Source organism: Argentina anserina, chromosome 3 (assembly GCF_933775445.1).
Source record: "Argentina anserina chromosome 3, drPotAnse1.1, whole genome shotgun sequence".
Taxonomy (NCBI): Eukaryota; Viridiplantae; Streptophyta; class Magnoliopsida; order Rosales; family Rosaceae; genus Argentina; species Argentina anserina.
In genome coordinates, this window is record NC_065874.1 from 7,307,769 (window position 1) to 7,328,513 (window position 20,745).

Consider the following 20,745-nt stretch of genomic DNA (forward strand, 5'->3'; position numbering starts at 1 on the left):
GACCGTCCATACATACAGTCAACCAAAAAAGAGGTGTTTTGACATATTAAAACTCCATTGACCGAGGCTTTGCTAAATGGGTTTCCTCGGTGGGATGACACACAATCGATGACAAAAATTAGGTGATTTCAGATATGCAAATGAGTTTCGATGTTCAGATCTTGGTAATAGGTTTTTCCTTAGGGCATATTAGTGGTGTTTTTTGTTTACCGAAAATTCTGACGGTCAAACGAAGTCCGAATTAGATGAAATTTTTATAGGGTTACTAAATATATATATACTAATCACATCAGCTGTGTCGATTGATCCCGATAGTTTTCTTCATAATGCGATAGTTTTATTCTAAATCTAATATAAAGGTTATGATATATTAGTGGGTACTTTGGCAATCAACAACTCCAGTTCGAAATGTGATCGATCAACACCAACAAATATGATCGGTATATATATTTAGGGATCCCATAAAAATTTCGTCCTTTTGAACATAGTTTGACCGTTCGTACCTACAGTTAACAAAAAAAAGAGGCATTTTGACATATTAAAACCCTATTGACCGGGCATTCGCCAAATGGGTTTCCTCGGTGCGACCGCGCATGACCAGTAACAACAATTAGGTGATTTTAGATATGCAAACAGTTTACAACGTTCGCATCTTGGTAATTGGTCATCTTTTAGGACATATTAGTGGTGTTTTCAATTTAACATATATTCTGACGGTCAGACGAGGCCCGAATTAGATGAAATTTTTACAGGGTTACTAAATATATATACCGATCATATCGGCTGGTGTCGATTGATTCCGAGAAGTTTTATTGATATAGTTTCTTCATAATGCGATACTTATATTCTAAACTTAATAGAATATATATGTATGATATTTTATTATTTTGCAGGCTTTTACGGGCCGGGCCGGGTTTCACACTTTTAAACTAAACATGACCCTCTACTCACTGAAGCGGGCTTTGGCAGACATTCTCGCGGGCCGGGCCGGATAGAAGCCCATCGGGCTTGTGGACCTTTGTGGACTTATCGGATCTGCGGGCTAAATGATGAGGCCTGCACCAAACTTTAACCCTTTGCTGATATAGTAAGAGACCAGAGTTGGCCACTTCACTTATTCTGACTAGCATCTTTCGGTGGAGCAGAGTTCAGAACATGCCATGAGCACAGTCGACTACATGTCTACATGAAGTTACTGCCAAATGTTCACATTTTACCAATACCCAACCAAATGGCTAGGTCCATGACACATTACTACCAACATTAAAATGGCTCAGACAGGTATATACAGCACCAGACAACTTGAATTTGGGGAAAATGATTCATGCCCTTGACAATTTGTGTGGAAAATGTAGAGATAGACTTTCATGGAGTGATTGAGAGAGACGAAGTTTACTGGAATTCAAAAATTAATGAATTGTGTCAGTTTATGGATTGGGAACATGCTCTGGAGGCGTTTACGAATTGGAACTCATGAAGATTAGGCTCATTCAAAACTTTTGATTACAACTTTACAAGCACAACTAAGTTCCCCACTAAGTAAACCTATGAAGCAAGCAAAACCATATCCAAACATTGTGCATTCCAGCGATATCTCATAGTCATACTTAAGATAGTTTTCATACTCCAGTTATTGAACTACCTGGAACTGCTTAAATGACAGAAAGCTAATCATTAGCTCCTATGTCCCTAACCATCACTGTAATTCATTATCTAGATTCTAGATAGCAGTTCTTAGTGTCAGATACCAGCATGGATAAAGTACTTCAAAATTCAAGCTGCTGCTTCATCAGCAGAAGAGACCATGGTTATTCCTGCGCTATTTAAAGGGATCTGCTGGTCAGGGTATTGTTATGAAAAATCATGGTCATTGTGATATTCTGGGATATACTGATGCTGATTGGGCAGATAATGCCTTGGATAGAAAGTCCACAACTGGTTTCTGCACGTTTGTTGGAGGTAATGCAGTCACTTGGAGGAGCAAAAAGCAGGCTATGGTTGCAAGATCAAGTGCAGAAGCTGAATATCGAGCAATGGCCTCGCTTTCCTGTGAATTAATTTGGTTGCAGGCCCTTGTTTCTGAATTAGGGTTCAAGAGTTCTATGCCAATGATCATGTTCTATGACAATCAATATGCCATACACATTGCAAAAAATCCAGTATTTCATGAGAGGACCAAACACATAGAGATTGATTGTCATTTTATTCGTGATCAAGTGCAGGCTAAGGTGATTCAAAATGTGTACACTTGCAGTGAAGATCAAATAGCAGACATGTTCACTAAGGGCTTACCCTCTACAAGATTTCAGAATTTTCTCTCCAAACTTGGATCAATTAATCCTCTTGATCCAGTTTGAGGGGGCGTGTTGAAATTTGTTCTAGGTATCTACTCCTTGTACCTTGCAGACAAGGATACAACTGTTCTCATGCTTCCTCTCTTTTTGTTCTTTTTCCTTGATTTAAGGAAGTTTGTTCTGTTGCTTTTTCCTAAATTAAGGAAAGTAGTTTGACTCATTGTTGTATATAATGTTGTTAAACTGATGTAATTGATAGAGAATCGAATATAGAGTTACTTTTTCTCTTATTCTCCACTGTTCAATTTCCTTCCATGTATGCGGTCTAGCGCATTCTCGGGGAAGGAAAGTATCCATGGTTTTGTGATTAAGAGGAGTCTGGAAAAGAACAGGTATGTGCAAAATGGACTTATGGATATGTACTCTAGAATGGGGAGAACAGGAATTTCAGAGACTATATTTAACAGCATGGAAGGAAAATACATTGTATCATGGAACACCATGATCACTGGTTATGTTATTTCCGGACGTCATGATGACGCCCTTAATCTGCTATATGAAATGCAGTGTGGAAGAAAACAAGGATACCAGTGGTACTGGTTATGATAATGAAAGAAGGGTTCCCCTTAAGCCGAATACTATAACACTTATGACTCTTCTTCCTAGTTGTGCTGTATTATCAGCACTGGCTAAAGGGAAAGAGATTCATGCTTATGCTACTAGACATTTGCTGGCACTAGATATAGCTGTAGGTAGTGCACTAGTTGACATGTATGCTAAATGTGGCTGCTTAGATTTATCTAAGGCCATGTTTAATCAGATGCCGGTAAAGAATGTGATCACCTGGAAAATGTGTTTATTATGGCTTATGGCATGCATGGAAGAGGAGAGGAAGCCTTAGAACTCTTTAAGAATATGGTGGATGAAGGAAGATGGAACAAAGAGAAAAGGCCTAATGAAGTTACATTCATAGCCATTTTTGCAGCTTGTAGTCATTCTGGGATGGTAGATGAAGGTCTGAATTTGTTCCACACGATGAAACAAGACCACAGGATTGAGCCTGCACCAGACCATTATGCTTGTGTTGTGGATTTGCTTGGTCGGGCTGGTAGCGTGGAGCAAGCATATGAAATCGTCAAAACCATGCCTTCTAAGTTTGATAGAGCAGGTGCCTGGAGTTGCTTGCTTGGCGCTTGTCGACTTCACCAAAATGTAGAGATTGGAGAGATTGCTGCTAATCATCTCCTGCAGCTGGAGCCTGATGTGGCTAGTCACTATGTTTTACTCTCTAATATGTACTCATCTTCTGGACTTTGGGAAAAAGGCTATGGATGTCCGTAGAAAAATGAAGGAACTGGGAGTGAGAAAAGAGCCTGGTTGTAGTTGGATTGAATTTGAAGATGAGGTTCATAAGTTTTTGGCAGGGGATCTGTCGCATCCACAAAGTGAGCAGCTGCATGAATATCTCTTAACCCTTTTCAGAAAGGATGAAAAAGGAAGGCTATGTGCCTGATACTTCTTGTGTACTTCACAATGTTGATGAGGAAGAGAAAGAAACTTTACTCTGCGGGCACAGCGAAAAACTGGCAATGGCATTCGGCCTCCTCAACACCCGTCCAGGGACTACCATTAAAGTTGCCAAGAACCTTAGAATCTGTAATGACTGCCATCTTGCAGCGAAATGTATCTCAAAGATGCTGGACAGAGATATCATTTTAAGAGATGTAAGAAGGTTCCATCGTTTTAGAAATGGAAATTGTTCATGTAGAGATTATTGGTAGAGCAAAAGTATTATTCACATTTTTCTTCAAGATTTGGTACCATGTCAGAATTTGTGGAGTTTTCAAAACGTCTTGAAGAAGTATGAGGCACATAGCCATGGCCCATGGCTAGGCAAGAGATGATTTTAGAGTTTTTTTACTCATTTAATGAGTTCTGAACATTATAGCCAATGCCAATATGTTTCCAGATAGTTCAGCAGGATACTTTCATGAAAAGAAAGGTAAAAAGATATTCTACTTCTCAGTATGATTTCATACTTTCATATTTAATTTTGAGTTACAGGATTACTAACAGAGCAACTGAACATAAATTATACTATTGATTGTTGATAACTGAAGATGGGGTGAATTTAGCATTCTGAATATAGAAAAATTTGTCTGAAACAATATATATATCCTTCCACATACAACTGGTACCACTGTTTAAAAAAAACTGGGACAGCAAAAATTGAATTTATTTTCAAATAAACTAATCAAAAGTTCAAATCCTAGTGGTCTCTTTATTCAAACACCATTCAAGAACCAACTTCAACATGTCAAAATACTAGCTCTTGCGCTTAGAACGCTTTCCTTGACCCTTCTTGGGCGGTCCTTTTCCTCGACGCTTTAATATTTCAAGCTTGTTGGTGCGCCTGCAGGGTAGCAAGTGGAGATGAATCAAGACTATAAGCTACTGAGCAATTCTATTCAAATCAGAGGGGAAAAAAAGAGAGGAAAACTGATTTCTTAATATAAAGTTGGTGGCAGAATCAAGAGGCTGACTCTTTTGTATAATGCAGACACCATGAAAGTGATAAGACATTAAATTATAACCTAACCATTATCATGCTTCCTCTTAATCTGTAACTCGATTGTAGTGATGATGTATTATTCTCATCCTTCTACAATGCAACGCCATTAATAATGAAATTTTACAACGTTCCTTTGTAATTTTATACGAGATTGAAACATAAGCAAATGGATAGATAATAGAGCAAATGAGATGAGCAAGAGAGCATACTCTTTTTCCTCAGCTTCCATGACTAGGGGGTCATCTTTCCGGATGTCATGTGGGTACCACTGGGCAACTTTCTCCCCAATCAGCTTCTTACGCAGAATCTTATGCGCAGACTTCAGGCCTGTGGGGTTGAGCATATGCCCGAATATCCTTGCCCTAGCCTCAGTTACCCCAGTATTAACCGCCACACTCAAAATGCTCTTTAGACTTGCCATCTCACTTTGCCTTTGTAATTCAAAGACAAAAAAAACTTTCAGCTTTCAAGGGTTACTACAGTATTTTACCTATAACAGAAAAATGCTTCTAAGGCAGCACCACATTGCGAGCTAATTCTTTCATAATCTCAATTTCCTTTCAGAGGTTTCACAAGAGAAGTAAACAAAAATGCACCATCTATAAGTGCAGATCACATAAACATACACATAACAATTACAAAATGATTCACTTGCCTAAAGAAAAGTATAATCCTGCCAAACACTCAATATTTGATTACTGTGTTAAAAAAAAAGGAAATAACACATACAAAATCACTTGTAAGGTTACAGTTACTATCTCAGATAAAAAAGAACCAAAACCCAACAGACCTTCATCAAATAAATCCAAAACAAAATCAACCTCTACCAAAACTCCAACTCGGGAAATTCCAGAAAATTACCCCACCCCAAAATTCCCACATATCTTCCTAACACAAAAGGCATTATGTATCTCATATAACATAACAAACACAACCAACCCCAATCAAACTTTAGTGAATCTAACTGAAAAACAATCACGTTATAAAAGAAGAAAGTAACTTCCTTCACCAAATAAAGTAACACATTCTCGAACTTGGATCACCGAAACTAAACAATATAATCAAACTCATAAGGCGACATTGACAGGAAACCCAAACTCTCAATAAGTGTAAGGACAAAACAAAACAAAGTTCAGTATGCAGATGCTTCCTCATACTACTCAGAGATTTCAAATGTGAAACTCAGATATGAAAAGCAACAGGAATGAAAACATCCAAATTTAATTTCATAACACATTGATAGACATCAAACATTCACACGACCAATTTCAAAACGAATAAAACAAAACCCGTAAAAAAAATAAGAGCCCAATATCTTGGAAAAAGAACACAACTTCAAATGTGGAAGTCACTCACAAGTCCCAAACCATTCCAAATCTTTGACTGCTAATGGAAAACCGAAAACCAAAAGGAACAGAAACAACGCAAACCAAACTAGCAACAAAGCTCCTCCTTCACCCAAACCAAATCCTACGACAAGAGCCATCACCAAAACACCAGAATCTCATTCATGCCCTCAAAATCAGTACCCAAAACTCTCTTTACTACCTTTTTGAATGGCTACAACAGCTAAAGGAACCATGTAAGGCAAATGGCACTACCATATCATCTAAAGCGGAACACTTTGATACCGAAATGAAACTTAAGGGTCTGAAACTGTGCTTATGTATTCACTGGGGCATTTCATCGAACACTTGGTGTGCAACCCAAAAACCCATTGATTTTTACAGATAAAGTCATGTCCTTGTATCAAACTGATACTTAACACTCTTTCCTCGCTACTTTTCCAACCAAACAAAAGCCAGAGAATCACTATGGGACCGACAGAAACAAAGAGTGCGTTGAGGAGTGAGATACCTGATACTAATGTAAGTAAGAGATGACTAGTGAGACAACGTTGTTAAGGCATACGATGATTGCGATGGAACGAGGTGGAGCTATATCAGTCTCAGGGAACACTTCTGGTCGGCGTATGTGTTTAGTTTCGGTCGGCGTCCTATTGAATTATTTGAAATTAGTTTTTTAAATAGCAAATACGCCCCCGTTTGGTAACTTCTTTTTCCTTTCCTTTTTTTTTTTTGTTTCCCTTTCATGTGTTTACTAATATGTAGAAATCAGAATTCTATACGAGAATCAGCTTGTTTTTTATAGAATATATGGGAAGTTCTGGATTGAATGGTTAACCTACAATTAGACCTTAGTTATGAGCTTTGATAAGCCCTTATATCTTCCACATTATTATTTTGATATGAATTAGATGCATTGGTGGAAGGTCAGAACACCCACAATCAGAGTATAGATAGCCTATAGCTTATCTAAATCGATCTCCATCCTTTATGTGTTCAAGCTTTATATGGTGGGTTCGTATAGGTATCTTCCCTTTGTATTTAAAACGTTTCCTATCTGTTATTTGTTATCTGCCACAATAGTTCTTCACATTGTACAGGTTGACTTAATCCGACACAATTTGAAACAAAAGAGATGTCAAAAATGCTTAGTCTCTGCAACCACTCATCTTTTCTAGCCTGAACTTCCATAAACTGAAGCAGAGTTTGGATCAATTAGAAGTAACAAAATTTCCTAGCTTTTCTAAATGTCTCAAACTTTATCAGAATAATATTCTTTCTTGATATATATCCAGTGCCTGCATTACTTTCTCAATGTACAACTTCCGGTGCAATCTGTATCTGCACAAGTCCAGACAAGCAATTAAGTCATAAATGCAGTACTAAGAGTTCCCCTACATTTCAAGTCTACAAAGCTATGGAATGGAAAACAGTTGCATACTTGATCACAGCTTCAAGCGTCCTAGTAGTGTCTGGCATAGAATCTGTTCAGATATGACGAAGGCAAGCATGAATTTTTCAACATCAAGAAACAAATTTCACAGAAATGATAATTTACGTAGTAGGCTTGCCTAAGATAGCTTGGTCTTCCTTAGAGTTGGTGGGAAATGCGGCAAGCATCTGCCTGCATTCTTCCTGCAATTCCTTTATTGCTCGTCTTTCCATGCTTGGGATTGGAGGAACATCCCCGTCTGACCAAGTAGGCAATGTTCTTGCTGCTGCAATGACAGGTCCGTCGACAAAAGTATCCCCTCCACTAGATAGGCGATCTGTTACAAAGTTTTACAGGTATTTTAAACTACGGAGATACTTAGTTTAATCAGGTACAAATCAATACAGAACAAAAGCAGTAAAAGAATCTGAATGACTCATACTGTTATGATAGTATTCTTGGGGAAGTCCTGAGATATTGAATACTGACAAGAAGGAATCCAAATGAATACGTGCATTTCCAGAGAATGGGATTACATCCCATGGATTCTGCAATCAAGCCAGGTAAAAGATAAATGACACATTGGATATACTACAAATGATACCATAATGCTTCTATGACTGAACAAGTATAGCCAATACGAAATTACCACAGATGAAGAAAACCCATATCTTTGCATCAACATGTTGTTCTGTTGTCCACTCATGTAATTAATAGTCATCTGTGAACATTCATCAAATTAGTAGCAGACCATATTCATATAGGTGTGCGACATTAAAATGTTATAGCGAAGGACATATTTTTTTACATGATAAAAAAAATTAGTGAAGGAAGTGAGACATTACTGAAAAAAATAAAGTATAACCAATGTGGATAACAAAATCTGCCCAAAACACAGTAGTGACAGTACTATGCGAGCACAAGTTATTCATGTCTCTTGAGGCATGACAAGAGTTGTCAGAGGTAAGGATTAGTTTCTTTATCATAAAAAGTTATATTTTTCAGCTTCTAATATACTCTACATTACAAATTTCAACTCAATCAAAGAATAGGAAACTTTGGTTAATGGATTGCAGGCATGTCTATGGACATTCAGGGTTTTTCAGTCAGAATATCAGACAGCAAACTTACAAATGTTTCCATTCTTTTTCCAGTACAGTTTCTCAAAGAATCAGCTTTCTGACTTTTGCTATTACTTAAAGCCTTAATGTAAGACCACTTGAAAGCTTCACTATTTCCAGCTGAGTTTCATATCAAAATTACAAAATATAGGACAATTACCTCATCACCTTTCTTAATCCGTTGTCCAGCATTTATCATTACTTCAAGCATACGATCCTTAAACCGCCAATGGAGAAAACAATTTGGCTGGAAGGAATGGTTTAGCATGTCTGAAAATTGTGGGTTGATTATTATTATAAAGCCATCTATTTTCAAAATCTCATGCTTAAATTAAAGCTTAGATGATCCATTTATATGTACATAATACAACACAGGGTTCTTACAATACAATGTAACAATGAGAAAGCATATCTTCATAATGGATGGTTTTAGAATAATTTAAATTAAATTGATTTCAGACACAATTTTTTCATTCAGTAAAAAATTTCATTATCTTCATCTATCTATTATGTACAAATCAAAATGGTGGACAAAGGTATGTCATAGAATAATAAAAATTTAAGGATGAATAAGTTTTAGTTTTACCTCCTCAATGAAAATTCTTCATCTAATTCATGAATATAAGAAATAATACATGGAACCAAGAAGAGGTTAAAAGGCTGAAACTGACCTGCATAAGGAATTAGCATATTGGAGTCTTGAACAAGTGCACCAATTCTAATTTGCATGCCAATGCATCGTGATTGTGCCATACTCAGTGCCCAAATGAACCTCTCAGAATCACGAGCGAGGCGTTTAATCTTCAAGGGTACACCAGAATGCTGATACACAAACAATAAGCAAAATGAGTTAAAAGAGGGTAGTCACTTCAACTGGCACGGATGAAATGAAAAGCAGAACAGGTGTTGCTGGGTACCCAATTTTTCTCCCAAAATTCCAGAGCTCGGCGTTGCTGTTCTCTCATTGTTGAAGCAAGATTCTGATCCTGTAGTTCTGAAAGCTCCTCCTATAGCATATATGAAGCACAATTAAAGAAAAACCTGACATAGAATAATTATTCACGAACCTCGAAAGTGAAAAGCTACAAGATGAATATAAAAAAGTTTGAAGCAGTGATAGATATGCATGTTCATGTCATTTCTTCTCCTCCTCCTCCAACCAACCATTAGAAGAGGAGCTGACAGTAGCATCCAATATGACACCACATGATTTCAAGGAAGATAATAAAAAGGAATGACCTAAACAATGAGATGCATTCTAGAATACCACATTATAGCTACAAGATATGTCTGCATCACTAGGCAAACTCAAGGCCACAGGTGCAAATCATACTTAAAACAAGGGTATCTACAAGAAGGGTAAACTATAAAGTTGGCCTTCTGAATGTTTTTTTAGTTTTGTCTATGTTTCGCCTCAAAAGTAAATGATTTAGACTCAAAGAATGTCAAAGCTCTTGGTCTATCCCCTTAAAAAAAAGCTCTTGGTCTTATAGTATAAGTCAAAGCAGATAGATACATCTGTAATGTGTATTGATCTAATCTTGAATCTAGTCAAAACAAAAAAAATTGAAGAAAGGAAGAAAGTTTACAATGAATTTTTTTTAAAGGACAATGAAAAATATATATGCTGTTAGTTCATTCACCTCGCTAGCTAAAAGCAGACTGGGGCACTCATCTGCACTGGGTAAAAAATCACCATACAACTGCCAAAAGTTATCCTCCCGATCAAATGCATACAAAAGAAGGCAAGCTAACCTTAGATCCCAACCTGTCTGCCACCAAGACGAAGGCAACAAAAGTTGAATGTCATTCCATCTTTCAAATGAATTTAATTTCAAATAAACCAAATTGAAGGATATAGATAATCAATGTCAGTTTTTCTGGTAAGTGAATGAGAAAATAGATCAGAATGGAACAGGTATAACATAATACAGATACCTCTGGATCAGTTGAGTTGATGATATCAAATATTGGATGTCCCACTGGAACTATATCTGGAAAAAACATCCATGGCAGCTTTTGGCTTATAGTCAACATCAGCTCTAGTGGAATTTCCATTATCACCTGTTAAATTGATCAAGCATTAAGCTACATTAACATCAAAAACTCAACTTAATTAAGAACTAGTACTATGAGTTCAATCATAAACACTGAACTGCATTGGCCCAATTATTAATGAACTGTATTGCCAGCACACTCTAGAAACTGCAAAAGATTATCTATAAAAACAGAGAAAACAACTCACCCTAGCGCGGCGAAGTGGTTCAACATCCTTGGAAGCATAAACTCCAAACCCATCGGGGCCTTCTTTAAATTCAATTCCATAAGCTCTCATACTTCTAACAAATCCTATCTTGTAGAAATCAGGATCTGCTGGCTCCAACTATAGACATTAAGAACATGGATAAGCTTTTAGCAATGAGATTTAAACAAAGGAAACCAGTTCTCTTTGAAAGTAAACATCTTTCAGTCCAAAATCATAACATGCTGTTCTTGTCTTCTAAGAACACAATTCACATTAGCTACTAAGAAACTGTATGGCTAATTACAACTAAACATAATGAAAGTCGAAACATTTCATCAAAAAAAACAAACTTTGATGAATTCTAAAGTACTATGAAGTTTTAAATTGCATTTCTTTAAGTTCCTGAGCAGCCAAACAGAACTTAAATGTGATTTGGAAATGGGTAATGACCTCAGAGAGAGACTCTTCAGCATGGGGAGACTGAAGCAAAGGAAATGGAGAGGCTTCGGTGGCTGCTCTGGCTTTAAGGGGTTGAATGCGAATGCCTTTGTCTGTGTCTTTAGTGGTGAATGAGAATTTGGGTCTTGGTGAGCCTCCATAGATGAAGCCCTGCAACTTATTCAAATACACATCATCAATAAGGAGAAGAAGAAAATGGAAATGAGAGAGAGAGAGAGAGAGAGAGAGAGAGAGAGAGAGAGAGAGATGGGACCTGTGGATTGGAGATGAGGCAGCGAGAGGGGTGATGAAGTGGAAGAGAAGAGGCCATTGGAAAGAAGAGAGACAGAGTAGTACTAGAATTGAGAATGCAACATGTTTGAGCGAAGCAACAGGAGAGCAACTGAGCAAGGTGTTGGAAGTGAAGGACGAACTAGACAACAACGTTATCCACCATGACAGTCTCCTCTGTTTTAAACGCTACACTCGCAGTAAGAAATCGTTTGTAATTTTATTTTTTTCCCACTTTCACGAGCACTTTCACTTCAAATTGTTTTTTTTCCCATTTGTCGTCACGCATATACTGTATTAGCTTGTGATATGATTTGTCTCAAGCTGTCAAGCATATCCTCATTTACATGCTTTACAATTGTAAACAAAAATTTTACGATTGTACAAATATGTGGATCAAATTAGTGAGAATGACTAAACAAGACTGAAAGGATGGATAATTTCTAGAAATTTATATAAAAGAATAACAAGATTCTGGTCAGTATATTGAAGTATATATGTACACCAGATGTGCATAAATCTGAATATATGCACCATGTTGGGAGGAAAAGAACTTCATGACTCATGAATCGTGACCATGGTTATTGTCAATATTTACCATGACAGGCTACGTTACACTGACCTTGATATTTAGATAGGAGCACGAACAACCGCACTTAGCAAATTGAAATTCATTCCCTGAATGTGGTTACACTAACACTACTTTAATTTGGCAATGACACTTCTATATCGCCCCCCTCATACATCCATAAGCTTTTTCACGTCTTCAAAACCTTCATACTCTTCGAACCCCTTTTGTTCACTAACTACTATATAAAACTGAAGCCTCATTACTTTATCAAACAATTGGCACAACTCTGGTTTCTTGGACATGTATTCATACATGATCTCCAGTCTCCACGTGAGCTTTCCGGAAAGGGGTACTCGGTTCAAGACTTCAAGCACCGTATATTTAAAGCATGTACAAGAACTTGAAAGTGTGCATCTCAGAGCACCAAATCAAATACGGGGCAAAAGAAACTCCATTTTCATTGGGGACTAATCAAAGGGTATCCTTTGTAATCCCGGAGCTGGTTTCTTTGATGGTCACGTCATCAGGGTTCGGTGTTTAGGATGTTGATAATAGGGAATGGACACTGAAAAACCTTGATCTCTCCAAGTTTTCAACTGCGGAATTCGGATCTGTGGTTGGGATTTGGGATACAATTTTTTTCGTTTGATGTAAGATGAGCTCCAGACACTGCTTTGGCAATGATGTTGAAGTTGAACACATCGAGCTCTATTGTATATAAGTGATAAACCAGAGCACAGATACAAAAGAAGACCAGCATGGGTATAGACCAACATCATATCTTATAGAAGATAGCCTTTAATATCATATGAAAAAAAACTCCACTCCAGCAGAGGAAATCAAAATATTAATCAGAGTTACACATACTTTCACACTTAGAAAAACAAAATGAAATACTTCACAGCACCTCAGCTGGAATATATAATCTAGTATTTTTGTCAAAGTTAATTAGTTGAGACTTAATAATTTAGGCATACATTAGGCACACAAACTCATATTCAATACTGTTCTTCACTATAATCTGTTAAAACGGAAGATATTAAATTGACACCAAATTTCTGAAATCACACAGGAATGGCTTCCATTACACAACGGACAAGTGAACAAATAGTTTATGCTGTAGAATCGCCAACTGAAATGATACACAGAATACCCAAAATTCTAAAGGAACAGATCATACATCAGAAACGATCCTTTTATCTCTAAACAGAAAACCAGGAACACATTCGGACATTCGTACCAGAGCTTCATTATAAGATTTATTCTAAACATTGAGCGTGCTCTACATTCTCAACTACTGCCTGATCTATTCTCTCCAATTAGCAATCATATGATCCAATAAAGCAAAAACCTTTCTAAAATCTTCAGAGTCACCACCTTTCTCACTATCCAGAACAAAATCCAAAGCCTCATTCAACTCTAATGCTTCCCCAATCCTAGCATCCCTCAACAGACCCCTATAAACCCACTTCCTCAAACCAAACCCCGGCACAATATTCGCACCCAGCATTGCCCTCAACACATTCAAAGCCTCAAGCACCATCCCATTCCTACAAAAGCCACAAACCAAAACCCCACAAACCCTCTCATCAAGCACAACAGGGGAGCCAGGCCTCACCATCCAGTTGAACATCTTGAGGGCCTCTCTGGGTCTCTTCCTCCTGAGATAAGAGGCGATGAGCATGGTGGTGATGGGTGTGAGATGGGAATGGGAAGGTGGGTGGTGGCGGAGTCGGGTCAGGAGTGACATGGGTCGGGCCATGTCGGGTTGGGAAGTGAAGGAGTGGATGAGGACGGAGAGAGAAATGGAGTGGATAGGTGGGTTTGTGAGGAGGGCTGTGATGGTGAGGTGGGTTGCGGTGTCGAGGTGGTCGGAGAGGCAGAGACGTGGGAGCAGGAGGTTGATGTTCGTGAGTTCGTCCTGGGTTAGCGTTTGGGTTTGAGTTTGAGTTGGAGCTCGGGTGATTGGTTTTGATGAAGTGATTGAAGCAATGGTTGAAGAAGAGGAGAAGGGAAATGAGAGTTGGGTGATGGTGGGTTTTGGGGCAACAGAGAAGAGTCGCTGAGCTTTCTGTACTGATTTCATTCTCCCAAGTTCTGGAGCGGTTTGACTGTGGTGCGTATTTATATAACAGTTTGACTCATTTTGGTAATCATTTTCATTTTCTGTGAGTTTCATTTTTTGTGAGTTTTATGAGTCAAAATAAGCATTACAATTGGTGTTGAGTGAAAAAAGAAATTCCTTCAAATTTTATAAAAATACAAACTCATATAGCGCGGTCAACTTCATCAAGATTATATGAATTTGATGCAACACAATAATTCTATAAAACTTTAATCCTAGTCTAAATAGAAACTAAAATCAACTATACATTTGTAGAGCACTAGAGTTGTGCAGAACTTAGTTTTAGTTTGTTTCAAATATCTCATCTAATTGTAAAAGGGAATTACAATGTACCATTTTGATGTCTTGATTATCTATGTTGTTATAAATGCACTGAATTCATGCACTCAGTGAAAACTAATATCATGTTCCTTTTGCTTCTGTAAAATTGTCACAATTTAAACCTGCAACGAAGCAACAAAGGGCATACGATGAATTGTACATGTATGAACTGTACTAAGAAAAATGTCCCTGCAGTATAAGAATTTCATAGCTCTGTTTGATTGGAAGGATTCTATTACTTATAGGACTGAATTACATACCAAGCCAAATCTAAAGAGTGATGCCAAAGAAATTGCAGTGGAGTAAACTACTAACTGCATTTTCAAATGCCTTTATAAGAGCCACATTTTTCCATAATATATTTTCGTATAAATGGCAAGCAGAATCTTGTTTGACAATTTGTCTTTTGTTTAATCAGTTCTGCTTTGTTTTCGTGTTATGATTACATAAAATCCATGTTCCTCCTCAACCAACAAAATTACATCTCAGCATTTCTATTTACACACATAAAAGTGTTTATGTGATAATGTGAAGAAAGTCCTGTATATAATCACAAACTCTTCCTAAATTGGTGCTTGGTATCGAACTGGACCTTCCCTGCTTTACTTATGAGCTATCTAATGGTAGTTGAGTATCCACAGGAAGCATGTTCATAGAACTATGAACTGTCCCTCTTATGTATGCCCTTTAAATATCAAAGGTTGTTTGGATTTTGTTTCTGCAGATAGCAGGAAGATTTTCCAGTTAAAATCATCTCAAAAGCAAGTAAGAATGCTCATGAAGTCCAAAGTAGTTACCTCATAGTCTTATACTGAGCCTTGTCGTAGAGGTTCTACCTCGGCAGTATGGACTCGATTGGCCTGTTGACTGTCTAGAGGCATGTATTGTGACATGATAGCCATGATCTCAGAGTCCATGTAAGACTGCAGGTGAGAGTGAGAGGTGTTAGCAAGGTTATGTAGTTTAGCATCCAAATTAACCACAGTGGGCATAGAGGTGTTCAAAGGAGCATTTCAAACTTACTCGAAGCCTGTATTTGTAGAATATGTAACCCGCCAAGCCGACCCCAGCCACAGCTGCAAGAACCATGAAAGTTATGAACCACGCAAATCTTGATCCTTGTCTCTCTGCATTGCAATAGATAAACAAAAGTCAGCACACATCTTGCATTTTTAATTGTTCGAGTAATGATATGGATTGAAGTCTTTCTGGATATATATATTAACCAATTAGTGATCATCACTTACCAATACAAGTATCTTGCTCCTTTATATAAAGATGGCCTCCCTTACATTTGCAGTTGTATCCACCCCAAGTGTTCTTACAGCTGCAGCCATCACACTGACAAGCGCTACGCTCCTTGCATTCATCAATATCTGATGCACAACCCAAAAGATTGAAATCAATGAAATATGAATTACAGAGACCTTGAAATTCAAGTTGGGGAAAATCATTCTTCGACAGTCACACTGAGAAGTAAGAATCACCTTCACAGTGATGACCATCCCCTTTGAATCCTTGTGGACACTTGCAGCCAGATAACTCTGAATTCTATTTACCAAAAAAGATAAAAGAATTGATTGGTGAGAAAAATGTGAAGGGAAACGATTTCGATAATTAAGCTGTAACTGAGCTCTCCTAAAAGGCTAATAAGTTAGGTGATAAGGAAAAGAAAAACAGTTCAAGAAGCACAAAGACACAGTGAGAAAAGAGGGAAGGAAAGATCACTGAACTGAGCAAGCAGATATAGTTACTCCATTTCTAGATTCTGACCAGCAACCTCCATTGTCTATGGAGCACCTTGCCGGTCCAAAAGCTGTCCAGAAACGAGTAAACGTTATAGACTTATTGGCGAAAGCTGCTATATTGGTCACAATAAAGGGGAATATTTTACCAGCGCAAGATGTATATCCATCGCCTTTGTATTGAACACCATCCACTACAGGGCACTCACAAACTCTACCCCGAAATGTGTCCTGAAAATTTAGAATTGAATCCGTTGCAGTTAATATCTCTTTCAGAGGTGGCATCAACTATAAAAGTGAATTGTGGAAGTGTTTATACCTTGCAAGCAGTTAAGTTACCTCGGTTGTCCAGCCAACAGCCACCATTTCTCTCTAGACACTCATTTGTTTCAAGATCTGTTGAAATAACACAGTGGATTAGGAGTTAGCAACTGCAAAAGACATTAGTTCATTATCCAAATATCAAGAGAGGCTCACCCCCGTTCAAACAGATATGAGGTTCAGTTGTCTCCTTGAATCCAGCACATATTGCCTTTAAAACACCAGTTCGTTCCAATTTTCCTTCAGATTAATAAACTTAACTTCAGCATTCTCATACAGTAAATGCATAAGGTGATATCAATTATCAAGTGATTATGTCAATATCTTGAATGAAGAGAAAAAAAAACGTTAATAGGCCAGGAGGTTTATAATCAACGCATAGAAACCAGTAATCAACACATAAGTGTGTACAAACCTCGATATTGAACATTATTAATTACTAATGTTGGCAGGATGGTAACATCACCACGAGAACCTCGACCAACCTGCATAACCAAAAATGTGAAGCAACATTCAGAAAGTGTACTAAAGTCAGTCCACTTACGCTGTATGTGAATTTGAAATAGGAATTTCCTGTACACTGAACGACCAATAAGGAATATATGTGCTGACCTGGATTTCTTGTTCAGCTTTCAGCACTTCATTCTCCACATCATCTTCAGGATTGCCCATACATTTTTTAACCTTGTCAGTAGGCAAATCTGTTGCACAATAAAGGTATCAGCTGACATGCAAAACAAGAATTATTAGTATACAGAAATCACATATAAAGCATTTACCAAGTGATTTCATGACATCCTCAGCACATTCTTTGCTGTAACGCTTTTCTTTCATGGAACATCTGATATGGAAGTCTGTCACAAAATCCCACCAGACCCATGACCGGTTGCTCTCCTTGGCAACTCTATGCACACAAAGCTGCCTCAAGTTCTCAAATACCACATCCTTGCCTTGGTACCCTTCTCCGAAATCTTTCTCCGGATCTGGTGCACAGTACCTCCCCTGGTTTATACATTGAGACTTGCATTGAGCGGTAAGGACAAAAGCCTGAGGGCAATACCAGGTTATGTAATGTGGAGTGAAAAGAGTGTAACCCCCTTTCTCAAGAATCTGAGCATGACCTTTGAAGTTTTTGACAAAACTCATTTGCTCATCACAGCGAGCCCCACATTCGTCATTGCTGTTTGTCCAGAACTCATACTCAACTCTTTGATCAGGGTGGGGAACTGACTCTCTCCAGTCAAGTTTCACCACAACATCTTCCTTGTTTTTCACAGCATCCTTCAAGCTGTCACCAAATGATTTCTCTATTAAAGCTGATGGGATTCCAATCTTCTCTATGTAACCATCTGCATCTTTACTCTCCTCTGGCGAGTCCATTGTAATTAGAGGCTCTTCAACACTGTCAGCCACTAAAACGGCTGTAGCTCCTGCCTCTTGAGCATTCCACACCTTCAAAGCAAAGTAGCAACCTACACCAGAAGTAAGGCAATAAACATATAGCGACAATCTCTGTAGCATATTTTGACACATAAAACTCTCTCTTTGAATCAATCTATCACTTTACAGCTAAAAGAGGGTGAATCTTATCAAACAATCTGCATACAAGCCTATTGAATTCTAATGCAATCAAATCATCCCAGTATGAATGTCAATAACAAAGATCATAACTTGAAGAAATAAAACTAAGAACATATCCTTCTGCATGTCAAATGGAAATAGAAAATCATCCAAAGAGGTAAAAAGGAAAAGAGGGATGGTGCTATGGCAGTATGGCACAGTGGAATTGAAAGTATATAAAAAGGCAAAGCCTTTAAAGTAATTGACTTTTGTAAATCTGAGAACAGAGGAAAAGGAGAGCAATCTACATGTAAAGATGCTAAATTCCAAATTCACCGGATAAAGAATTACTCTCATCCTAGCCTGAACACTCTCCAAACTGTAAGAAAACCAAAAATAACATTCACCCTATTCCTAAATTTGTTTACTTTATTAGAATCAAATCAAATCAAAACTCAAACCAGAAATTAACTACCCATAGACTTCATTACAGAAACAAACAGACGCCCATTAAGAACACAAAATAGAAAAAAGCATGGTAATTTAAGACATTTGAGATTGATTACAGATAGAAGAATTGGCTTACCTCCACGATCAAGAAGAAGAATAGTGGGGCGAGACATCTGAGACCTGAAAGGCTTATCACCCTCAAAAGCTTCACACCCAGTAGACCCTTTCTCAGGATAAACCACAGTACCTACCAAGGAGCCTCCATAATCCGGCAGACCAAAGTTGCCAATTGCACCATCATGATGACCCCTCAGAGCCATTGGATACAGAACTTTAATACTACCAGTCTCCACCACAAACCTTCCATAAACACCAACATGGTGCCCAAGAACAGCCAACACCGCAAGTAGAAACGTAAACTTCGATAGCAAATCCATGCAGTCAGGCTTTGATTATCATAAGCTACAAAATCTTGCTGCGATGAGTTTTGTACTGGTGGGAGAGTGGAGAATTGGATAATAAGAAAGGTTGGTTTGGTGGGTTTTCCAGAGGTTTGTTTGTCTTATAGAGAAGGGGTTTAGCTCTCTCTCTCTCTCAAAGCTGTAACGTAAAGGGAACGACAGGTGAGAGAGAAGGGTTGTGAAGACGAAGTCATCGGTACTACGTAGGAAATGGGAGAGGAAGAAAGCCACACATACAAATTTATATTGGAATTAAGTGTTTTTTTAATTGTTTAATGGTAAAAACATGCGTTTTGTTTATTGTTTGTTTAGAGCGTTATCCTTCTCTTCCAGTTTTGAAGGTAAGGTAAGAGAAGAGAACTCATCATGATCATATTATTATCTTGGTCACCATGTGTGTGATTAGCTTTTGATCGGTTGTGGATTGTAAAAGAAACATTCACTTATACTCACAGTTAAAAATTTTGATTTTAAAAGGTGAAACTAATCGCTCGATCATACGTGTAAGAGAAACTTCTCAAGAACTAAGAAATTCGTCGGAAAGATAATGCAAACACTAATTTTTTTAGGACGACAGATAATGCAAACACTTGAAGAAAAGTAATCCAAATAAGGAGATACCAAGCCAGTGACAACCAATCATTGGCTTCTACTAATTTTATGTTAATTGATAACATACTTAACCATAAAGCTTTGTTCGTCTTTGAAACTGAATCTACTCGCTTTAACATGCTCTGATGACTTGAAGATTCAACAATCCAAGTACACCTTATTAAGCAAAATCGGAATCACTAGCAGTTAAACTACTCTTATACTATATGATATCCCAACGGAAGACTTTTAGCATTCATGCTAATATTGATATGATACATATAAAAACACAATGATGCAAGCACATTATATTTTAAATGTTAGGTGCCACTCCATCAATATATGCTTGCATGATGTTTTGAGATGTAACCAAACTAAATATCAACCCCAATTTACACTCAAATTGTTAATTTCTTATGATTACCCTGAGCAGAATCATGTTCCATGCCTTTAACAATTGAGTTTGGATTGAGATAACTCAGGAGCGGTGAGACTATGAGACTAACAACCAGGGGAAAATAAGAATAAGGAAGACTTGACTAATATATATCTACACCTCAAGTCTTCTCTGAAAGGTCAAAGGAAACTAGATGACCTTACAGGGCAGGTTAGAGTGTTTAAAGGGTCGAGAAAATTTAAAATACATGACATATTATGCAGATCACCATTGGAGGGATTTAACAAATTCTTCCTCTCTGCTCAATCTCATTGGGCAAAGTAATCTTTGGTCAACTTGATTGGTGAAGTCTATACATCACAATATGTCCAATTGCTGAAGTGCTACTGTACTACATAGCAAAATCAATACTTCTCTTCTCTTCCAATTTTAAGGTCTTCATGCATTCAGTTGACTGGGCCAAA

General features: G+C 37.7%; 4 protein-coding genes across 5 annotated transcripts; 1 reads left to right on the forward strand and 3 right to left on the reverse strand.

Moving 5' to 3' along the window:
* The first annotated feature begins 1,268 nt into the window (after positions 1-1,268).
* Positions 1,269-4,075, forward strand: LOC126786929 (pentatricopeptide repeat-containing protein At3g57430, chloroplastic-like). Its single transcript, XM_050512883.1, is given in 8 exon segments — positions 1,269-1,281; positions 1,356-1,465; positions 1,845-2,351; positions 2,568-2,860; positions 2,862-3,141; positions 3,144-3,614; positions 3,616-3,771; positions 3,773-4,075. Coding segments are annotated over 8 exon segments (2,133 nt in total).
* Positions 4,076-4,408: 333 nt separating this feature from the next.
* On the reverse strand, positions 4,409-6,903 carry LOC126788329 (uncharacterized). The gene is made up of 3 exons (XM_050514304.1): positions 6,723-6,903; positions 5,076-5,297; positions 4,409-4,707 (listed from the first exon to the last, which is right to left on the reverse strand). The coding sequence occupies exons 2-3, from the start codon at positions 5,285-5,287 to the stop codon at positions 4,620-4,622; spliced, it is 300 nt and encodes a 99-aa protein (XP_050370261.1). The 5' UTR covers positions 5,288-5,297; positions 6,723-6,903; the 3' UTR covers positions 4,409-4,619.
* Positions 6,904-7,231: 328 nt separating this feature from the next.
* LOC126788067 (protein PLASTID TRANSCRIPTIONALLY ACTIVE 14) lies at positions 7,232-11,863 on the reverse strand. Of its 2 annotated transcripts, none has more exons than XM_050514026.1 (13): positions 11,723-11,863; positions 11,461-11,619; positions 11,011-11,148; positions 10,704-10,829; positions 10,409-10,537; positions 9,683-9,772; positions 9,437-9,587; positions 8,926-9,035; positions 8,294-8,365; positions 8,087-8,192; positions 7,784-7,981; positions 7,654-7,696; positions 7,232-7,553 (listed from the first exon to the last, which is right to left on the reverse strand). In XM_050514026.1, the coding sequence occupies exons 1-13, from the start codon at positions 11,777-11,779 to the stop codon at positions 7,475-7,477; spliced, it is 1,458 nt and encodes a 485-aa protein (XP_050369983.1). In that variant the 5' UTR covers positions 11,780-11,863; the 3' UTR covers positions 7,232-7,474. The 2 variants fall into 2 exon arrangements, with proteins under 2 accessions (XP_050369983.1, XP_050369982.1); XM_050514025.1 differs by having other exon boundaries at positions 11,461-11,625.
* Positions 11,864-15,553: 3,690 nt separating this feature from the next.
* LOC126789294 (vacuolar-sorting receptor 6-like) lies at positions 15,554-19,421 on the reverse strand. Its single transcript, XM_050515423.1, has 12 exons — positions 18,969-19,421; positions 17,602-18,294; positions 17,435-17,523; positions 17,238-17,307; positions 16,979-17,062; positions 16,821-16,897; positions 16,651-16,732; positions 16,490-16,572; positions 16,244-16,307; positions 16,004-16,132; positions 15,780-15,883; positions 15,554-15,679 (listed from the first exon to the last, which is right to left on the reverse strand). The coding sequence occupies exons 1-12, from the start codon at positions 19,267-19,269 to the stop codon at positions 15,563-15,565; spliced, it is 1,893 nt and encodes a 630-aa protein (XP_050371380.1). The 5' UTR covers positions 19,270-19,421; the 3' UTR covers positions 15,554-15,562.
* Positions 19,422-20,745: the final 1,324 nt, after the last annotated feature.